Source organism: Cervus elaphus, chromosome 21, assembly GCF_910594005.1.
Source record: "Cervus elaphus chromosome 21, mCerEla1.1, whole genome shotgun sequence".
Lineage (NCBI taxonomy): Eukaryota > Metazoa > Chordata > Mammalia > Artiodactyla > Cervidae > Cervus > Cervus elaphus.
This window is the reverse complement of record NC_057835.1, coordinates 74020391-74036998: the sequence shown is the minus strand read 5'-3', so window position 1 is coordinate 74036998 and position 16608 is coordinate 74020391. Positions and strand designations below refer to the sequence as shown.

Sequence of the window (16608 nt, the reverse complement as noted above, 5' to 3'; positions counted from 1 at the left end):
AAAGTTCTGATTCATCTGTTGTATTCACCAACCATTGTACCTTCAAATATCCATTTATTTTGGTCTTTACAAAATTCTCAATGGAAAAAATTTCAGTTCTCCAAAAGACTAGAGAAAGCACCTGAAACAGTTCTTTGTTCAAAAAGAAAAAGTTTTGGAATGATGGAATTATGAAGTTGCCTGAAGAAAATGGCAGAAGCTAGTGGAACAAATCAGTGAATATGGTGTCAATAAAGTTTTTGGTGAAACTAAAAAATGTGTCATTTATTTTTACTTTAAAAAAATGAAGTACCTTTTTGGCCAACCCAATAGATTTGGCTTGTTACTCAATTTGGATCTAAGTAGGCTGATTTGCAAAACATATAAACTGGATAAGATTGTCCATCCCAGGAAGAGAAAGCATTCCATTCTAATTTAGTGATTGGAAGTAAGACACTATTGAAATATATTATTCAAGTCATCCTAGCAACTAATGAAAGAAATGTATAGGAACTAAAAACTAACAGTTATCAGTGCTTCTCCTATATGCCAGATATTGTCCTTGGTACTCTACTTATCAAAATCCTCCCTTGAAAGACCTTGAAAAGTTGGCATGAAATTTTAGCTTTGCTTGCCAACATGCTGGTTGATTATCTGGCTTCACAATACAGTGCTTCAAATATTTCTTTTTTTCATGTTCTCCTTTTGACATGAATAAAAAGTAATGTTCCCTGGGGCTTAATTTGTCTGCTCTAGTATATATATACATATATATACACACACACATATATATGTAACTGCCAAATAAATAGTGATTATGTTATAAAATATCTTTGTAATCTATGTGCAACATAGATCTTACAGCTTTTCACATAAATTTTAGTTATACCACTAGTTAATTGGGAGAATGAGAATTCCGGTACTATTCCCTATGTGCTACTTCTTAAAGTGAAAGAAATGCTTTATGAAAGGCCTAAAATATACCTCAAAGTTTTGAATTTTCAATAAACTAAAATTATTTGAGTATTTGTCTACAGTTCAGTTCAGTTCAGTCAGTCAGTCGTGTCCGACTCTATGGACCCCATGGACTGCAGCACGCCGGGCCTTCCTGTCCATCACCAACTCTTAGAGTTTACCCAAACTCATGTCCATTGAGTCAGTGATGCCATCCAACCATCTCATCCTCTGTCGTCCCCTTCTCCTGCCTTCAATCTTTCCCAGCATCAAGGTCGTTTCAAATGAGTCAGCTCTTCACATCAGGCGGCCAAAGTATTGGAGTTTCAGCTTTAACGTTTGTCTCCATCTTCCAATAAATGATAAATTTTTTTTATTTGTTTGACTTTGATATCTGAGTTATACTTAACTACCCAATTTGACTTCCTAAGGACAAATAAGCTTGAGCATTGAGAATTTCTGAATGTTATTATGTACATTATGGTAATAAGACATTAGTTTTAGCAGCCGATATTTGAATTATAAATATTGAATGTAAACAAGTAAGAAAAAGAAAAACTGACTCAAAAGAAAAATATGTTTCATGGCTTCAATGTCCCAGGATATTCTAAGTGTAAGTGCTCTAAATTTCCTTTGGGAAGTCAGTTGGTCCAGAAAAGTAAGCATCATTTAAGTACTGTGGAAGTCAACATGTAATGTGTTGAAGAACGTCTCAGTAAAACACCTCAAAAGATCAGTTTCTTGTACATCTGGGCTAGCATGAGATGTTAGCCCAAAAAAAGCCTCATTGAAGCACTATTAGTAAGATGTATATCTCAGTGTTATCTTAAAAAAAAAAATCCACAAAACTGGAAGAACCAAAGTATCTACTCCTCGGAAAATGATGTAAACCTTGGTACACCTTTATGAGGGAATATTGTGCAGTCATTAAAAAATTGCGTTCTCTAATAAGAGTTTTTCATGATATAGCAAAGGGTTATAATGCTCAGTGAAATTTAAAAAAATGTTATGTGTACAGCATTGTCTCAGCTATGTAAAGAAAAATATTTCATAGGAAAAAATGGAACAAACTACAAGCAGAACTTTAATCAACAGTGTGATCCTGAAACATCTTTTTTTTAATATCACCATTCTATACTTTACAAAACTTTCTATTTTATAATAGGAATTTGATTATGTAATCATCAGAAAAATGAAATCTATTGAAAAAAATTAATGGCTTCTGAATTCTTACCAAAGTACAAGTGTTCTGCTTATACCCTATTGATCCTTGACACAAAGTATACAGAACAATGGAATTTGACCATGGAAAATGAAAGCAATGAAATAAGTAGAGACCTGAGTTTTAATTTTTGGTGTTTTCATACACATGTATTAAATACATATATATACACATGTATGTATATATGAGAGCATTTAAAAATTTTTTTCAGTTGTGTAAGTATACTCATATTTCATGTACACAGTCATTATCTTGGATAAAAAACACTTCTTGTTGCAAGTAAGTGAGACCATAAGGGTAATTAATTATCAGTCCTAAATCTTCGATTAGCCCCCTATTTCATGCATAAAAACCTGTGACCGTTTCTCAGGAATGCTATAAAAATGATTTCCACACAATTTGAATCCTCTTCATTAGGAGTCACTCCTAGGTACAATTTCAACTTTAAGACTTAAGACTTAATGAGGTAACACTAAAATATCCTTGCTAATATTGAATTTCCACTAAAAGTGATTGCATAAATCAAACACCGACAATGTTGGGGAAACTTGCTTGTTTGGATGATCCCTTTACTGCAATATAGACTATATGGAGTATTTTAGACATTTTTCTTCTAACAGAATTCCAGAGTCTATTTTTTTCTCTGTTATTATGAATGATACCTTCTAGATGAGTACTCTATACCCAGAGTAATGAAATTATTAGATAAGCTCTATCATCTCTTTTAATAGAGGTACTGGATTTGAAAACTTGCATGCCTACAGAAGACAGTATATTTGATTTCAGTAATAAGTTTGATACAAATTCTTAAGAGACTTGTGTGGACAAAATTAAAAGAAAGTCCTGTTTGACTATTCTCAATTTCTACTAAAGAATAAACTTCAATCTGAAGGAGAGAGTCTAGCCAATGTATCTGGGTTTTCTTATTTGCTGATTTGAATAAAGACTTATATGACATGCGTAATCAGATTTCGGGTAATACTATGGACATGTCATGCCCCCCGAATTCATATCTGAAAGTACTAACCCCCAGTATGATGGCATTTGGAGATGGAGCCTTCAGGAGATAATTAGGTTTAGGTCACATCATGAAGTGCTGCTTCTTTCTCTCTGTTACGTGAAGAAGAAAGTGAGATGGCGGCTCTTTGCAAGCCAGGAAGAGAGCCCTTATCAGGAACCAAGTTGGCTGACTCCTTGATCTTAGACTTTCCAGTCCTCCAGAACTGTGAGAAATAAATTTCTGTGGTTTAACCTAACCAGTCTATGGTATTTTATTATAGTAACATAAACGATTAATAATACAGGTGACAATGTTTGGTGTGTTTCAGGAAAGAGCTGACTCCATGTGGATCTGTTTCTTTAACTGTTGCTTTTGTTCACTGAAAGAATATGTTTATATAATGGCCTGCCTCTCGGAACCCTGCCCCTCTGCCTGAATGTTAAACCAGAGTGCCTTTGTTCAGCACCCTGTCACCTGTGGATGGCTGCAGGAAGAAAGAAATGAACACAACGTTAATACAAGGGAAAGTGGAAGTATGCAGTTGTAAGGTCCTTATACTAAATGTGAAGTGCTATGCTATCATTTGAAGATAGACTTTAATAGGTAAAGATGTACGCTATACACTCTAAGGGCTTCCCTGACAGCTCAGCAGTAGAGAATCTGCCTGCAATGTAGGAGACCTGGGATCGATCCCTGGGTTGGGAAGATACCCTGGAGAAGGGAATGGTAACCCACTCCAGTCCCTGCCTGGAGAATCCCATGGGCAGAAGAGCCTGGCAGGCTACAGTCCATAGGGTCACAAAGAGTTGGACATGAATGAATGACTAACACACTTATACACTCTAAAGCAATCATCAGTATAAGAGTATAGGTAATAAACCAACAAAGGAGTAAAATAGAATAATAAAAATGATTCAAAAGTTGGTAATAAAAGGAAAAAAATAAAAAGCTGATGAGATAATTATAAAATAAATTACAATGATAGTTTTAAACCCAACCATATCAATAACCATGTTACATATAAATGGTCTATATACTCCAAATAAGGCAGAGATTGTCACACTGGATTACAAAAGCAAGACTATGCTGCCAACAAGAAATCCACATTAAATAAAAAGACATAAAATATTTACACTTATTTCCCTTAGTACAAAAAAATGTTATTATTCCTAGAAATAGGACATCTGAAGCAGCAGTTATAGATTCACAATCATGCACTTCTTAGGAAGTGAATTTCTATTGGATAATCCCTTCTTTTGGTATCATCAGATCTGTTCAAGTCCTGCTATTTCCCCAGCTATAGTTTAATTTACTTACCATTTATCAATTGTTGGTCAGAAATGAGAAGGGGGTTTTTAACTAATACTCAGTGAACTGTTACTGTTTTTTTTTTTTTCCCCTTCCTTTTTACTCCATTCTTGCTTCCCTTTCTCCCTTCCTTTTTTTCAGTTCAGTCTCCTATAAACAAAAACATCACAGACTGCATGGCTTAAACAACAAACACTTATTTCTCACATTTCTGGAGATGCAGAAGCCCAAGATCAAGGCACCAAGAGATTTTGTATCCTCACATGGCTGAGATAGTAAGCTCTAGTCTCTTTCTCTTCTTGTAAAGATACTAATCCAATTGTGGTCTCCACCCTCAAGACTGTGTATAAAACTGATTATTTCACAAAAGCCCCACCTTCTAATACCATCTCATTGGCTGTTAGGGTTTCATCATAAGAATATTAGGGGGACACAAATATGCAGTCCAAACACCTTCTGTCCTGCCTCCCTCTCTTTGCTCCCTACCCATTCCCTCCTTTTTCTCTGAAAATGCCTTGGATCCTTGTAAATACACACTTGAAAGTACAAGTGATTTTTTTCACTTCACTAAAACTATCTCCTTTTGACCCCTATTATGAGTCAAAATAAGTCACGAAATAATGGCAGAAGGAAAAACATGTTAAAGAAACAGACTGGAAAGTGTTATTTAATTCAAAGAAAACAAAGTAAGTTATATGAGCAATCAACACTGAAAGAATAGAATTTTGCTCCCCCTACTATACTGGTTGGCCTGTCATGAGTAAAACATGAAATGCACTGTTTAGGACTGTAATTGACATATACGTGCAGCACATTTAAATGTCTCAGTATTTCTAAAACAGTACCACCAAAAATCAGAGCTTTTTAGGGATAGCACTAAATGAATCAGTCCTGAACCATTGTGCATGTCACAGGGATTAGGATAAAGACTGAAGAGTGGGCATTTTAAATGGCAGATATTGGCTCAGTAATTAGGAATAATGTTCTAAAAATTAGAGTGTCTGAAAACTGGAATGAGTTATTTTTCTAAACTTGTCAATTACAGTCATCGGAAGAATTAAAACATAGGTTGGATTCAGGGCTGTGTCAACCTATAAGACATTTTAGGTAAATTGGGAGAGAGGTACCCTATCTAGTGCATGACTTAATAAAGTTTGCTCCCTCTGTACTGATGTATCCCCATGCCAGTTACATGACAGTGGACCATGGATTAGTTTCAGCTGCTAGTAACCTACTCAGATGGGAACCTCTTGCAAGGTCCTCTTATTAGAAATGCTGTAGATCAGCTTTCTTTCTTTTTTTTTTAAACATTTATTTTTTATTGGCATAAAAATAAGTATAATGAGCATTTCATATTGAAATTCAAGTACACATTTATATTTCTAATATCTTACAGTGATATATGTATAAGTTTTTTTTTTAGAGATTTTCACTTTATTAGGAGTAGGTAGCAATGTTAATGATATAAGTAGACTTGAATTTGGAGTTAATGCCCTCTGAGATTTATGAGTCTACATTTCTGAGTGTAACCTGAATATAAATCACTACCTTAGGTGTCCTGCTCTCCACAAAGACCACATTCAAAGAAGCATAATGTTACAATCAAAAGTAATATGAGAAGAATTTCAGTTTAATAAGTGTCTCTCAAAAACTATTAAATATGATCCAGTTTATAGTGTACAATGTTTCTTGAAATGTTTTTCTTCAACATTTTTCTTCATTTGTACCTGGTTCAGTTCATAATTTTCATTATTTTATTTTATGTGTTTAAATTTTATTTTTTTAAATTTATTTTTAAATTTTTTTTATAATTACTCTGGAAAGATAGAATTTTCCTTATAATTGTGAAAGAATAGGGAAAATTTGAGCAAGTAAAGACAGAATCTCTCCTTGTTTTTCCCACTACTCTCTCTCTCTTTCTGTCTCCACCTATTTTCTTGATTCTTTAACAGCACAACCTGGAAACTAGGTTGAGATAGAGTAAATGATTCTCTGGTAATTTCGGGAGTAGGGATATGCATGTGTTAATAATTGCTGAGTGGATCCTATGTCTGCAGAACCTTCCATTAGATCTTGAGGAAAGAGGCAAAGCAAGTTATGTGAATAATATCTACACTCAAATAATTTACAGTCTCATGAGCCAACCTGGATAAAATCACACACAATAAATTTTAAGCAAGAAAATCAATAGACAGTGGAAATGACTACAGCTGCGCACCTATGGATAACCTAAAGGTTACCTAGATATCTGGTGTATAGGGAGAATGGAACTGTAGGGAAGCCAGGGAAGTTTTCACGGAAAAGTTACGTACGGCCTAAGTGTTCAGACAGGGAAAAAACTAGGAACGTGGAACTAGGGAACTCTGTATAAAACCGGAGAGTCAGTGTGCAGCAGATGGCGAGTATATGAATCTGCCGGAATACAGGCTGGAGGGGAAGTGCTTGTTCTCAGTGGGAATGCCACTCTCCATCCTGAGCTCCTGTGACACTTACTGTCTGACTTGACTGTTAATTTATTATATTCTGCCTTTTTTCTATAACCTCCATTAAATAATCCTTAGAAAATAGACAGTATCTTCCCCACCCCCATCCTTCTATTGCATTTCACATGATCTAGCCGAATATGATTGATCAATAAATACTTGCTAATTTAAATAGAGTCGATAAGTAGCTAGTAGGGAAGGGGTGGAGAAGTGGAGAAAGGATCACATGTTTACACTAAAGAGTTTGAGTGTAATATGAGAAATCACTGGAAGTTCAAACATGTCAGAGACACGATCAAAATATTTTAGGAAGGAGAATTTTTTTTGTTGTTTTACATGAAGATAATAAGTTCATCTTTTTATTTGTATAGCTGTTGCCTGAACATTTGGGAAGAGATGTCTCATATAGATGACATGTAGCACTGAATTTTAAACTAATTGTAGCCATTGAAATTTTTGAATAAATATGTTTAGCTTTAAATTTACGGGCTAGGTAAAGTGCTCTGAGAGTCTCATGGGTGTGCATAAATTTCTTCACAAAAGTTTTTTTTTGAGTTGCTGATTATAATCACTTCTACACTTGATAGCGTGCTTTAGAGTGAGATTTTGGCATGTTTTAAATAATGTCAAAACACATGGAGTTGGAAGAAAACCTGGAATTTAAAAAATATTTTTAGGAAAGATTTACTCTAACTTTTAGGAGTTTTGTTTTTTTTTTTTTAATTGAGAGACTTCAGAACTATTTTATCAAACTAATTATTTTCGCTCCTGGTCTTAGAATGAAAGTGAAAGTGTTAGTCATTCAGTCATGTCAGACTTTATGCAATCCCATGAATTGTCTCCTCTATCAATGGAGTTCTTCAGGCAAGAATACTGGCGTGGTTGCCATTCCCTTCTCCAGGGATCTTCCCAACCTAGGGATCGAACCCAGATCTCCTGTATTGCGGGCAGATTCTTGACTGAGCCGCCAGGGAAGCCTTCCTGGTCTTTGGATGTTTTAGAGCAATTGCTGTCACTAATATGCTTAGATGTTCTATATAGATTCATCTTCAATTCCAAAAATGTTGTTCATATGAATTCTTTGTTACTAGCATTTAACACAAAGATTTTTTTTAACATGATTGAAATTGCACAAATCATAGGTGTTGACTGATTATTTCAGTATTTAAGCTTTCAGTTACTTTTTTTCATTTTCTTAACTTGGATTTGAATTTTTGACCTAAATATATTTTGAAAAAAGAATCATTACTGTTAATTTTGATTTTAAAAGTAATAATACTCAGTTTATACATAGCTTCTGAATTTCTTCATTTATGTAATGGGTGAAGTATATAGAACAAAGTTAGATTGCTGTTTGTGAAGAAAAAGCAACATAACATCTCTATTAAAGGTGAATTTACTTATCTGATGAATCTACCTCTCACACTAAAAGAATAGGGCTAAAATATTATGAGCCTCTGGTGAGACTTTAAATCTCATGAAATGTTCGTAAATGTAACATGTGTAAACAACTGGAAAAATACAAAGTAAATTCTATTCTGTACATATGAATAAACTGTACATATATTGCTATATAGTTAGGATTCATTGCATTTAAAAAGAAAAGTATTTTTGCACAGATAGAAAGCCAATGATGTCATTTGTGGAAGACTGAGAGAGTAGTTCTTCACCTTAAGTTAAAAACAATGGGAAAAGTTACAGCCAGAAACACTGGAAGTAGCCAAGGTATCCAAGTAGCAATATTTTGTTATTTTAAAGACTTCCAGAAGACAGATCTCTACTCTGGACCAATAGGCATTAAGAGGGCTACAGCAAACTATGTACAAGCTATTCTTCTTGGCTTCACATTTTTTGTTAGTGTATTAGCTTTTTGGTTTATTTCAAATGGCACAGTCTCATAAATGCAGGCTCTTTCTTCTTGGAGCTGGGCCTTATAATCATAAAATAAAGGTCTTTGACAGCCTGACTATTCCATTATAAAATGCAACATCCTTTCTGAAATAGAGAAACCCACCCCCCCGCAAAAGTTTTATGAAAAGGGGGAAGAATCATAAAAAAATGCTGGGAACTCTTCAAAAAATATTATGAACCACATGTTATTCCTTGGAAATTTCAGTGAGGATAGTGCTGAGTGTGAGAATTATATGACTTGGAAAAATAGAAAAAACTGAGTGAACAATTCAGAGACAAGGAAGAAATGTTGCCACAAATAATTGTTCACTGTAAGCTTATTTTCCTAGCCCATGAAATGAAATTTCTTTTTGTTTATGAGAACTGGCTATTCTGTTGCCAGACTAGGCAGTGGCTGTCTGAATGTTTCTCGTGAATGAAAAGCTCGTCTCCCAGGGGGGAGAAAAGATAAGAGCATTTAGCAAAGCCTCTTAGGTTTCTGAATATTTCAGAAATGGCAGTCATTTGATATACTGAAAATACCCGCTTCCCAAAGAAGTAAATCTAGATTCTCTGACTACATCTTGCATAACAAAACCTCTCTGGTTTTATGATTTTGCATGGTTTGTCGGGAGAATGCAGGGATAGCTGAATGCTTCCTGGTTTCTTTAGCATAACCCAGCCCACTTGCAACACATGCCCAGAACTACCTCATTAGCCACTGGGATATAAGCCAAAACATCAGACTACAGTGAGTATAAGGGGGATTACTGGCAAGAGAGCTCTACACCAACTTAATACTGAATCTACTACTTTTCCAAGATCAGAAAATATTACACTAACAGGTACCATTTCTCCATCTCATTCAGATAGAAATTAATGGTTTTAATCTGCATCTTTTATCCAGAATAATTAGCCGTACCATAATAAAACATGCAGCCTGGCTGCATATATATTTATATACATATATATATGCTTTTGTTAATCTCTCTCTTTTATTATTTCCTGGGTAGCTTTGACATTGTAAACCACAGACAATTTGGAGTCTGGCATTGAAGGGAGGTGACCTACAAGAATTTTTTATCTTGTATAAAGAAGTTTAATCTACAAGAGGTAATCTGAAAATGACAGGGGCAGAAAGGAAAAAGAAAAGCATACTCTGGAGCAAGATGCGTGTCCCCGATTGTGAAGACTTTAAACAGTGGTGTAGACGGCGGCTGCCTATTTTGGACTGGGCGACACATTACAGCCTGAAAGAAAACTTGCTTCTGGATACTGTTTCTGGGATAATGCTGGCCGTTCAACAGGTAACACAAGGTAATGTACTGCATTGGATTTTCCTGTTTTATACAGAATAGATATCACTTTGCTTTCTTGGAAGAGTGTTGTGACCTAAAGTCTACTAACAAAACCGACTTTAAATAACTTTGGGAGAATAAACACATTGAATATCTGTACACAAAAGTTTTCCTACTTGTCTTTTTCTTTTTGCTATTTTTGAGAGATAGTAAGCATCAAACCAATTTTTAATGGCATTATATATTTGTAATGTTAAAATTCATACTATATGAGTAAAAGATCAGTCATTGTGGGATAATGAGTTTTTATAGTTTGACCTTACTAATACAGCTTTCTACTTAGGTTGACTCAAGCTATAAAATATCACCTGGCTTGAACATATCATTTGTAAACCTAATTAGCTGCATGCAATGACCTGTTGTAACCTTGAGGGTTGCTATAAGCAAGGAATAGAGCTATCTGTACATAAAGGAGGCTCTTGGCCAAGATCATTATTTGCTGAATCCTCTGTCCTGAATGTGCTGAATCCATGCACATTTTACTGTGCATGCCAATTTAATTTGGTATCACATTATGTACTATTTATTTCTCAATTATACATTTAAACTGATGATAAGTTTAACTTTCCCGAAGCTGTTTATAAATGATATTCTAGATTTAGATGGATGTTTCTCTGGGTAAAAACTGTTAGGTAACTGGTGTGCATATGGTGTATGAGCATGTGTGGGTTGTGTGTGTGTTTTCCTTAAAGATATATTCATTGTATTTTTAAAAACTAATTCAGGTAATAACTTCCTACTTGTAGCAAGAAAAGAAACTGATTTTTCAGCCTTGAGAATTTGTAAAATGTTCCTTGGCACAGACTCTGTAGATTTATATTTTTTTGCAATTTTACTACCTCCTGGCTTGAACTATTTTTCATACTGTTAAATTATATGCACTTTTCTAACTCTGTAGCTGGAACAAACTGGTTTGTGTGTTTGTGTTTTTAGTGTGATTAGGAACATCTGCTCTGGTGCTTTAAGATCTATACTACTATTGTACTTCCTGGGATTCCATTTCCCCGAATAGTCATATTTTTAATGACCATTTTGCTAAAAATAAAACATAGTAGTCTTTCATAAAAATACAAAGTAAATAACAGATTAGGCAATTTTTTAGGATTATTATTATTAGTTTTAAATTCAAAATGAGACACTACCATGGACTTTGAAACTAAGATGATGAATTTACAAGAGCTTTTTCACCAGATAGTTTTAGTATATTTTATTAATTTATTTTATTTAATTTATTATAAAGTAAAAGAGAAATATATTTTTAAAAATATTTTGTTTTATCATCTTTCTGAAATATCAGGTTAATTAGAAAATTTGGGGATATGATAAAGATACCTGTGATATACTATGAGTATTATCATTTATGTGTCTTTGGCAGTTGATTGTGTGACTTTCCTTTGGGTATAGAAATTGAGGTGTTTTGTTTGATGAGTCATACATTTTATTGGTTATGAAGAAATATGTTGGCCAGCCCCCAGTTGATGAGAAGCACAAAGCTTACTCAACTCTTGTGTCTTGGAAATTGTGGATCTGGCTCTTGATTCTCCTAGAAGACTCCTAGTGATTGGGCAAGGAAGGCTGCACTGCTAGAAAGAACTTAAAGGTTTTTGTTGGTGTATGGAAAGACTAATTCTTGAACAGGGAGTTGGTGGTAGACAGGGAGGCCTGGCATGCTGCAGTCTGTGGGATCGCTAAGAGACGGACATGACTGAGCGACTGAACTGAACTGAAATGAACTGAATTCTTCCAAAAGTTCTTATTCTTTAAAAACAATTCTCAGACTTTCTCATGATTACCCATGATGGGTAAATATCATAAGCTACCATTTGTTGTAAGGGGCCTTGTGCTAAATCCCTTATGTGCAATATCTTCCCCTGTCCCAACAAAATCCTAAGGGACAGTGGCCCTCCATTTCCCACTTGAGAAAGTGGAAGCTTAGACAAGTAAATAATTTTCTTTGGACCTCATACTTGATAAGTGGTAGAGTCAGGACTTGATTCCAGTGGTAACACTCAACATTTTATGCTTTATACTCTACACTGCCAAAATAAGTAGACTTTTTTGTAGTACCAATCTTAGTAACAGAAGGCATATCTTGGGAAAGGTGCAAATATCCTTCCCTGTAAATTACCTTTGTGTTTGGGCTTCCTAGGTGGCGCTAGTGGTAAAGACCTAAGAGATGCAGTTTTGATCCCTGGGTTGGGAAGATTCCCTGGAGGAGGGCACAGCAACCCATTCCATTATTCTGGCCAAGAGAATCCCATGGATAGAGGAGCCTAGTTGTTTTTTAATTCCTTTTAATTCTTCTTTCTCAAGATATGCAATTAAAATTAAGGCTAATGGAAACTAAAATTTGAGTCTTTTCTATACGTCAGCTATCAAGGAGCAATTTTAAATTACCTTATTAAAGATTTCCCAGTTGTCAAACACAGATGCTTGTTAGTCATCATAATAACTGATTCCAAAGCAGTGTTTTCTGTGTTGACTATACTCTCTCTAAAATCATTTCTTCTCTTGAGCTTTAGACATCGCTTTTCTGTTTACCTTCTACTGCCTCTCTGGCCTTCTCTTATTATTAGCTTCTGCAAATTTTGCCTCCTCTGTTACTGTTCAGTCGTTCAGTCATGTCTGACCCTTTGCAACCCCAGGAAGGCTTCCCTGTCCTTCACTGTCTCCCGGAGTTTGCACAAACTCATGTCATTTTCAGTGATGCCTCCAACCATCTCATCTGTCGCCACATCTCCTCTTGCCCTTAGTCTTTCCCAGCATGGCTCCTACTCTATCTACCCATTAAACAGTAGCGTCCGGGAGATTCAAACCCTGGGCCTTCTCTGAATATGCCTCAGGCTATTTCCTCTGTGTAAGAGGCTCTAGCCATCATCACTGTACTTTCTTCTCAACCAGAGATACATATATTCAACTAGACAAACCTAGAATTACCCAAAAGCATTACAATGCAGCACTAGTCTTCTGGAAGAAACAAACTGAATGAAACCACCATCCTAACCAGAATTATAATAATAAATAATAATAGCTAATTTTTAGACACAAAAGAACACTTGACATATATACAAAACTGAGGCTCACAGAGGATAAATAACTTGATTAAAGTTACACAGTAAGTGAGTTGGAAGTAATAGGATTTTAACCCAAGTAGTCTGGCTCCAGGGACTATATGCTCCCCTTTACACCAAACTTTGTACTAGATTGCCTCTTATATAGTCTTAAGTCATTCTCAGCTTTTCCCTCTCTTTCACTACTATACCCATCAGTGTACAATCACCCACCAGGTCCTGTCGTTTCTGTTTCCTAAATATCTTTCCAACCAAGAAATCTCACTTCATGTCCCCTGCTACCGCCCCAACCCCTAAACTATTGAAATCATCATGTTATGGGTCTTCATTGTCTGTCTCCTCATGTAGGCCATTCCATGCTACATCTAACCATATCAGTTCTATGTTCAGAATTCTTCTGTGACCCTCTGTTTCCATAGGATAAAGCAAAATTCTTTAGAATAATCTAAAGTTCAGTTCAGTTCAGTCACTCAGTCGTGTCCAACTCTTTGCGATCCCATGAACCGCAGCACGCCAGGCCTCCCTGTCCATCACCAACTCCCGGAGTATGCCCAAATCCATGTCCATCGAGTTGATGATGCCATCCAACCATCTCAACCTCTGTCATCCCCTTCTCCTCCCGCCCTCAATCTTTCCCAGCATCAGGGTCTTTTCAAATGAGTCAGCTCTTCGCATCAGGTGGCCAAGGTATTGGAGTTTCAGCTTCAACATCAGTCCTTCCGATGAACACCCAGGATTGATCTCCTTTAGGATGGACTGGTTGGATCTCCTTGCAGTCCAAGGGACTCTCAAGAGTCTTCTCCAACACCACAGTTCAAAAGCATCAATTCTTTGGGACTCAGCTTTCTTTATAGTCCAACTCTCACATCCATACATGACCACTGGAAAAGCCATAGCCTTGACTAGACGGACCTTTGTTGGCAAAGTAATGTCTTTGCTTTTTAATATGTTGTCTAAGTTGGTCATAACTTTCCTTCCAAGGATTACGCATCTTTTAATTTCATGGCTGCAGTCACCATCTGCAGTGATTTTGGAGCCAAAAAAATAAAGTCTAACACTGTTTCCTGTTTCCCCATCTATTTGCCATGAAGTGATGGGACCAGATCTTAGTTTTCTGAATGTTGAGCTTTAAGCCAACTTTTTCACTCTCCTCTTTCACTGTCATCAAGAGGCTCTTTAGTTTATCTTCACTTTCTGCCATAAGGGTGGTGTCATCTGCATAAGATCATTAATAATCTGGGCCCCTTAATACAAAGGTCTACTCAAAGAGATCTTTCCTCTGAGAATCCCTGCCAATCTTCTGGAAAGATGTACCTCCTACTCCCTTTGTACTTTTTACATATCTCTATGATTGGCCTTGACCACCTGACCTGCCTCTTGAGAAACCTGTATGCAGGTCAGGAAGCAACAGTTAGAACTGGACATGGAACAACAGACTGGTTCCAAATAGGAAAAGGAGTACATCAAGGCTGTATATTGTCACCCTGCTTATTTAACTTATATGCAGAGTACATCATGAGAAACGCTGGGCTGGAAGAAGCACAAGCTGGAATCAAGATTGCCGGGAGAAATATCAATAACCTCAGATATGCAGATGACACCCCCCTTATAGCAGAAAGTGAAGAGGAACTAAAAAGTTGAAATTAAAAGATGCTTACTCCTTGGAAGGAAAGTTATGACCAACCTAGATAGCATATTGAAAAGCAGAGACATTACTTTGCCAAGAAAGGTCCGTCTAGTCAAGGCTATGGCTTTTCCAGTGGTCATGTATGGACGTGAGAGTTGGACTGTGAAGAAAGCTGAGTGCCGAAAAATTGATGCTTTTGAACTGTGGTGTTGGAGAAGACTCTTGAGAGTCCCTTGGACTGCAAGGAGATCCAACCAGTCCATCTTAAAGGAGATCAGTCCTGGGTGTTCATCGGAAGGACTGATGCTGAAGCTGAAACTCCAGTACTTTGGCCACCTGATGCGAAGAGTTGACTCATTGGAAAAGACCCTGATGCTGGGAGGGATTGGGGGCAGGAGGAGAAGGGGACGACAGAGGATCAGATGGCTGGATGGCGTCACCGACTCAATGGACATGAGTTTGAGTAAACTCTGGGAGTTGGTGATGGACAGGGAGGCCTAGCATGCTGAGGTTCACAGGGTCGCAAAGAGTTGGACACGACTAAGTGAACTGATGATCAGCCTGAACAGACTGTATTGTATTCTTTCGGTACAATTCTTTATGCACTGGTGGGTAAGCTTTGGAAAGAATGTTTTAATCTTTATACTCTCGCCGGTTTATATATTACCTGGCACATAGACACAGGTCTTCAGTAAATGTTTCTTGGAATCATTAAGCAATTTGCCTCCTAGAGACTTTTATTATTTTATGGTATCTTGCTGCCACTCTTGGAAGGGAAATTTAAATTTCTTTTTATATTTTAAAAATAAATGTAATAAAGATACTGATAGTAAAAGATACATTAAAATATGAATAACTAATTTCTTCCAATTCTCCTTACTTTCCTGAATTTATAAACTTGTAGCCCTCCAGACAAATATGATAAAAGATTTGTCTGCATTCCCTTTTTCCCCGTGTTTAATTTTTTCTCAAGCCAACATTAACCCATCTGTATAGTTCATATGAAAATCTAGAAGTCTGTCTTCTCTTGCAAAAGGGAAATAAATGGCCATAAGGTTCTTATGTTTCCATGTGGGAAAAATCTTTTGGCTCCCTCTGTAGACAGGGCATGTGCTTTATATTTTGCCACAGTCCCCATCATTCACATATCTGCTGTCACCCTTTCTCCTTGTATCCCTCTAAGTCTGACAAGGCACTTTATAACATGTTTTGTTGAAATGCCTTGAACTCCCTCTTGAATAAAATCTTTAAGAGGGGACTTCCAAGGTGGCGATGTTGGTGACGGACAGGGAGGCCTGGCATGCTGCAGTCCATGGGATCACAAAGAGTCAGACAACTCAGCGACTGAGCTGACTGACTCCAAATTGGCACTAGCAGTAAAGAACCTGCCTGCCAACGCAGGAGATGTAAGAGACACAGGTTCCATCCCTGGTCGGGACGATCCCCTCGAGGGGGTCAGCCCACTCCAGTATTCATGCCTGGAAAATCCCATTTACAGAGGAGTCTGGCAGGCTACAGTCCATAGGGTCGCAAAGAGTCAGACATGGCTGAAGCAACTTAGCGCGCGCGCGCACACACACACACACACACACACACACAAAAGATTAGGTCCTTAAATCCACAGGAACTTCAGGTCTGTGAACCTGCATCAATATGTTCTAATATACTTCATTTCTTTATAATTCTATAATTCTCTTTAATTCTATTTTCTTTTAC

The 16608-nt window shown here is 36.6% G+C and overlaps 1 protein-coding gene across 2 annotated transcripts in view; it reads left to right on the top strand.

The window, feature by feature from the left end:
* Positions 1-9960: 9960 nt before the first annotated feature.
* Positions 9961-16608, top strand: part of SLC26A7 (solute carrier family 26 member 7) — a 137775-nt gene continuing 131127 nt past the window's right edge. For both annotated transcript variants that reach the window (XM_043879257.1, XM_043879256.1), the window contains exon 1: positions 9961-10153. In XM_043879257.1, coding sequence (XP_043735192.1) covers positions 9961-10153 — 193 coding nt within the window. The remainder of the gene's footprint in view (positions 10154-16608) is intronic.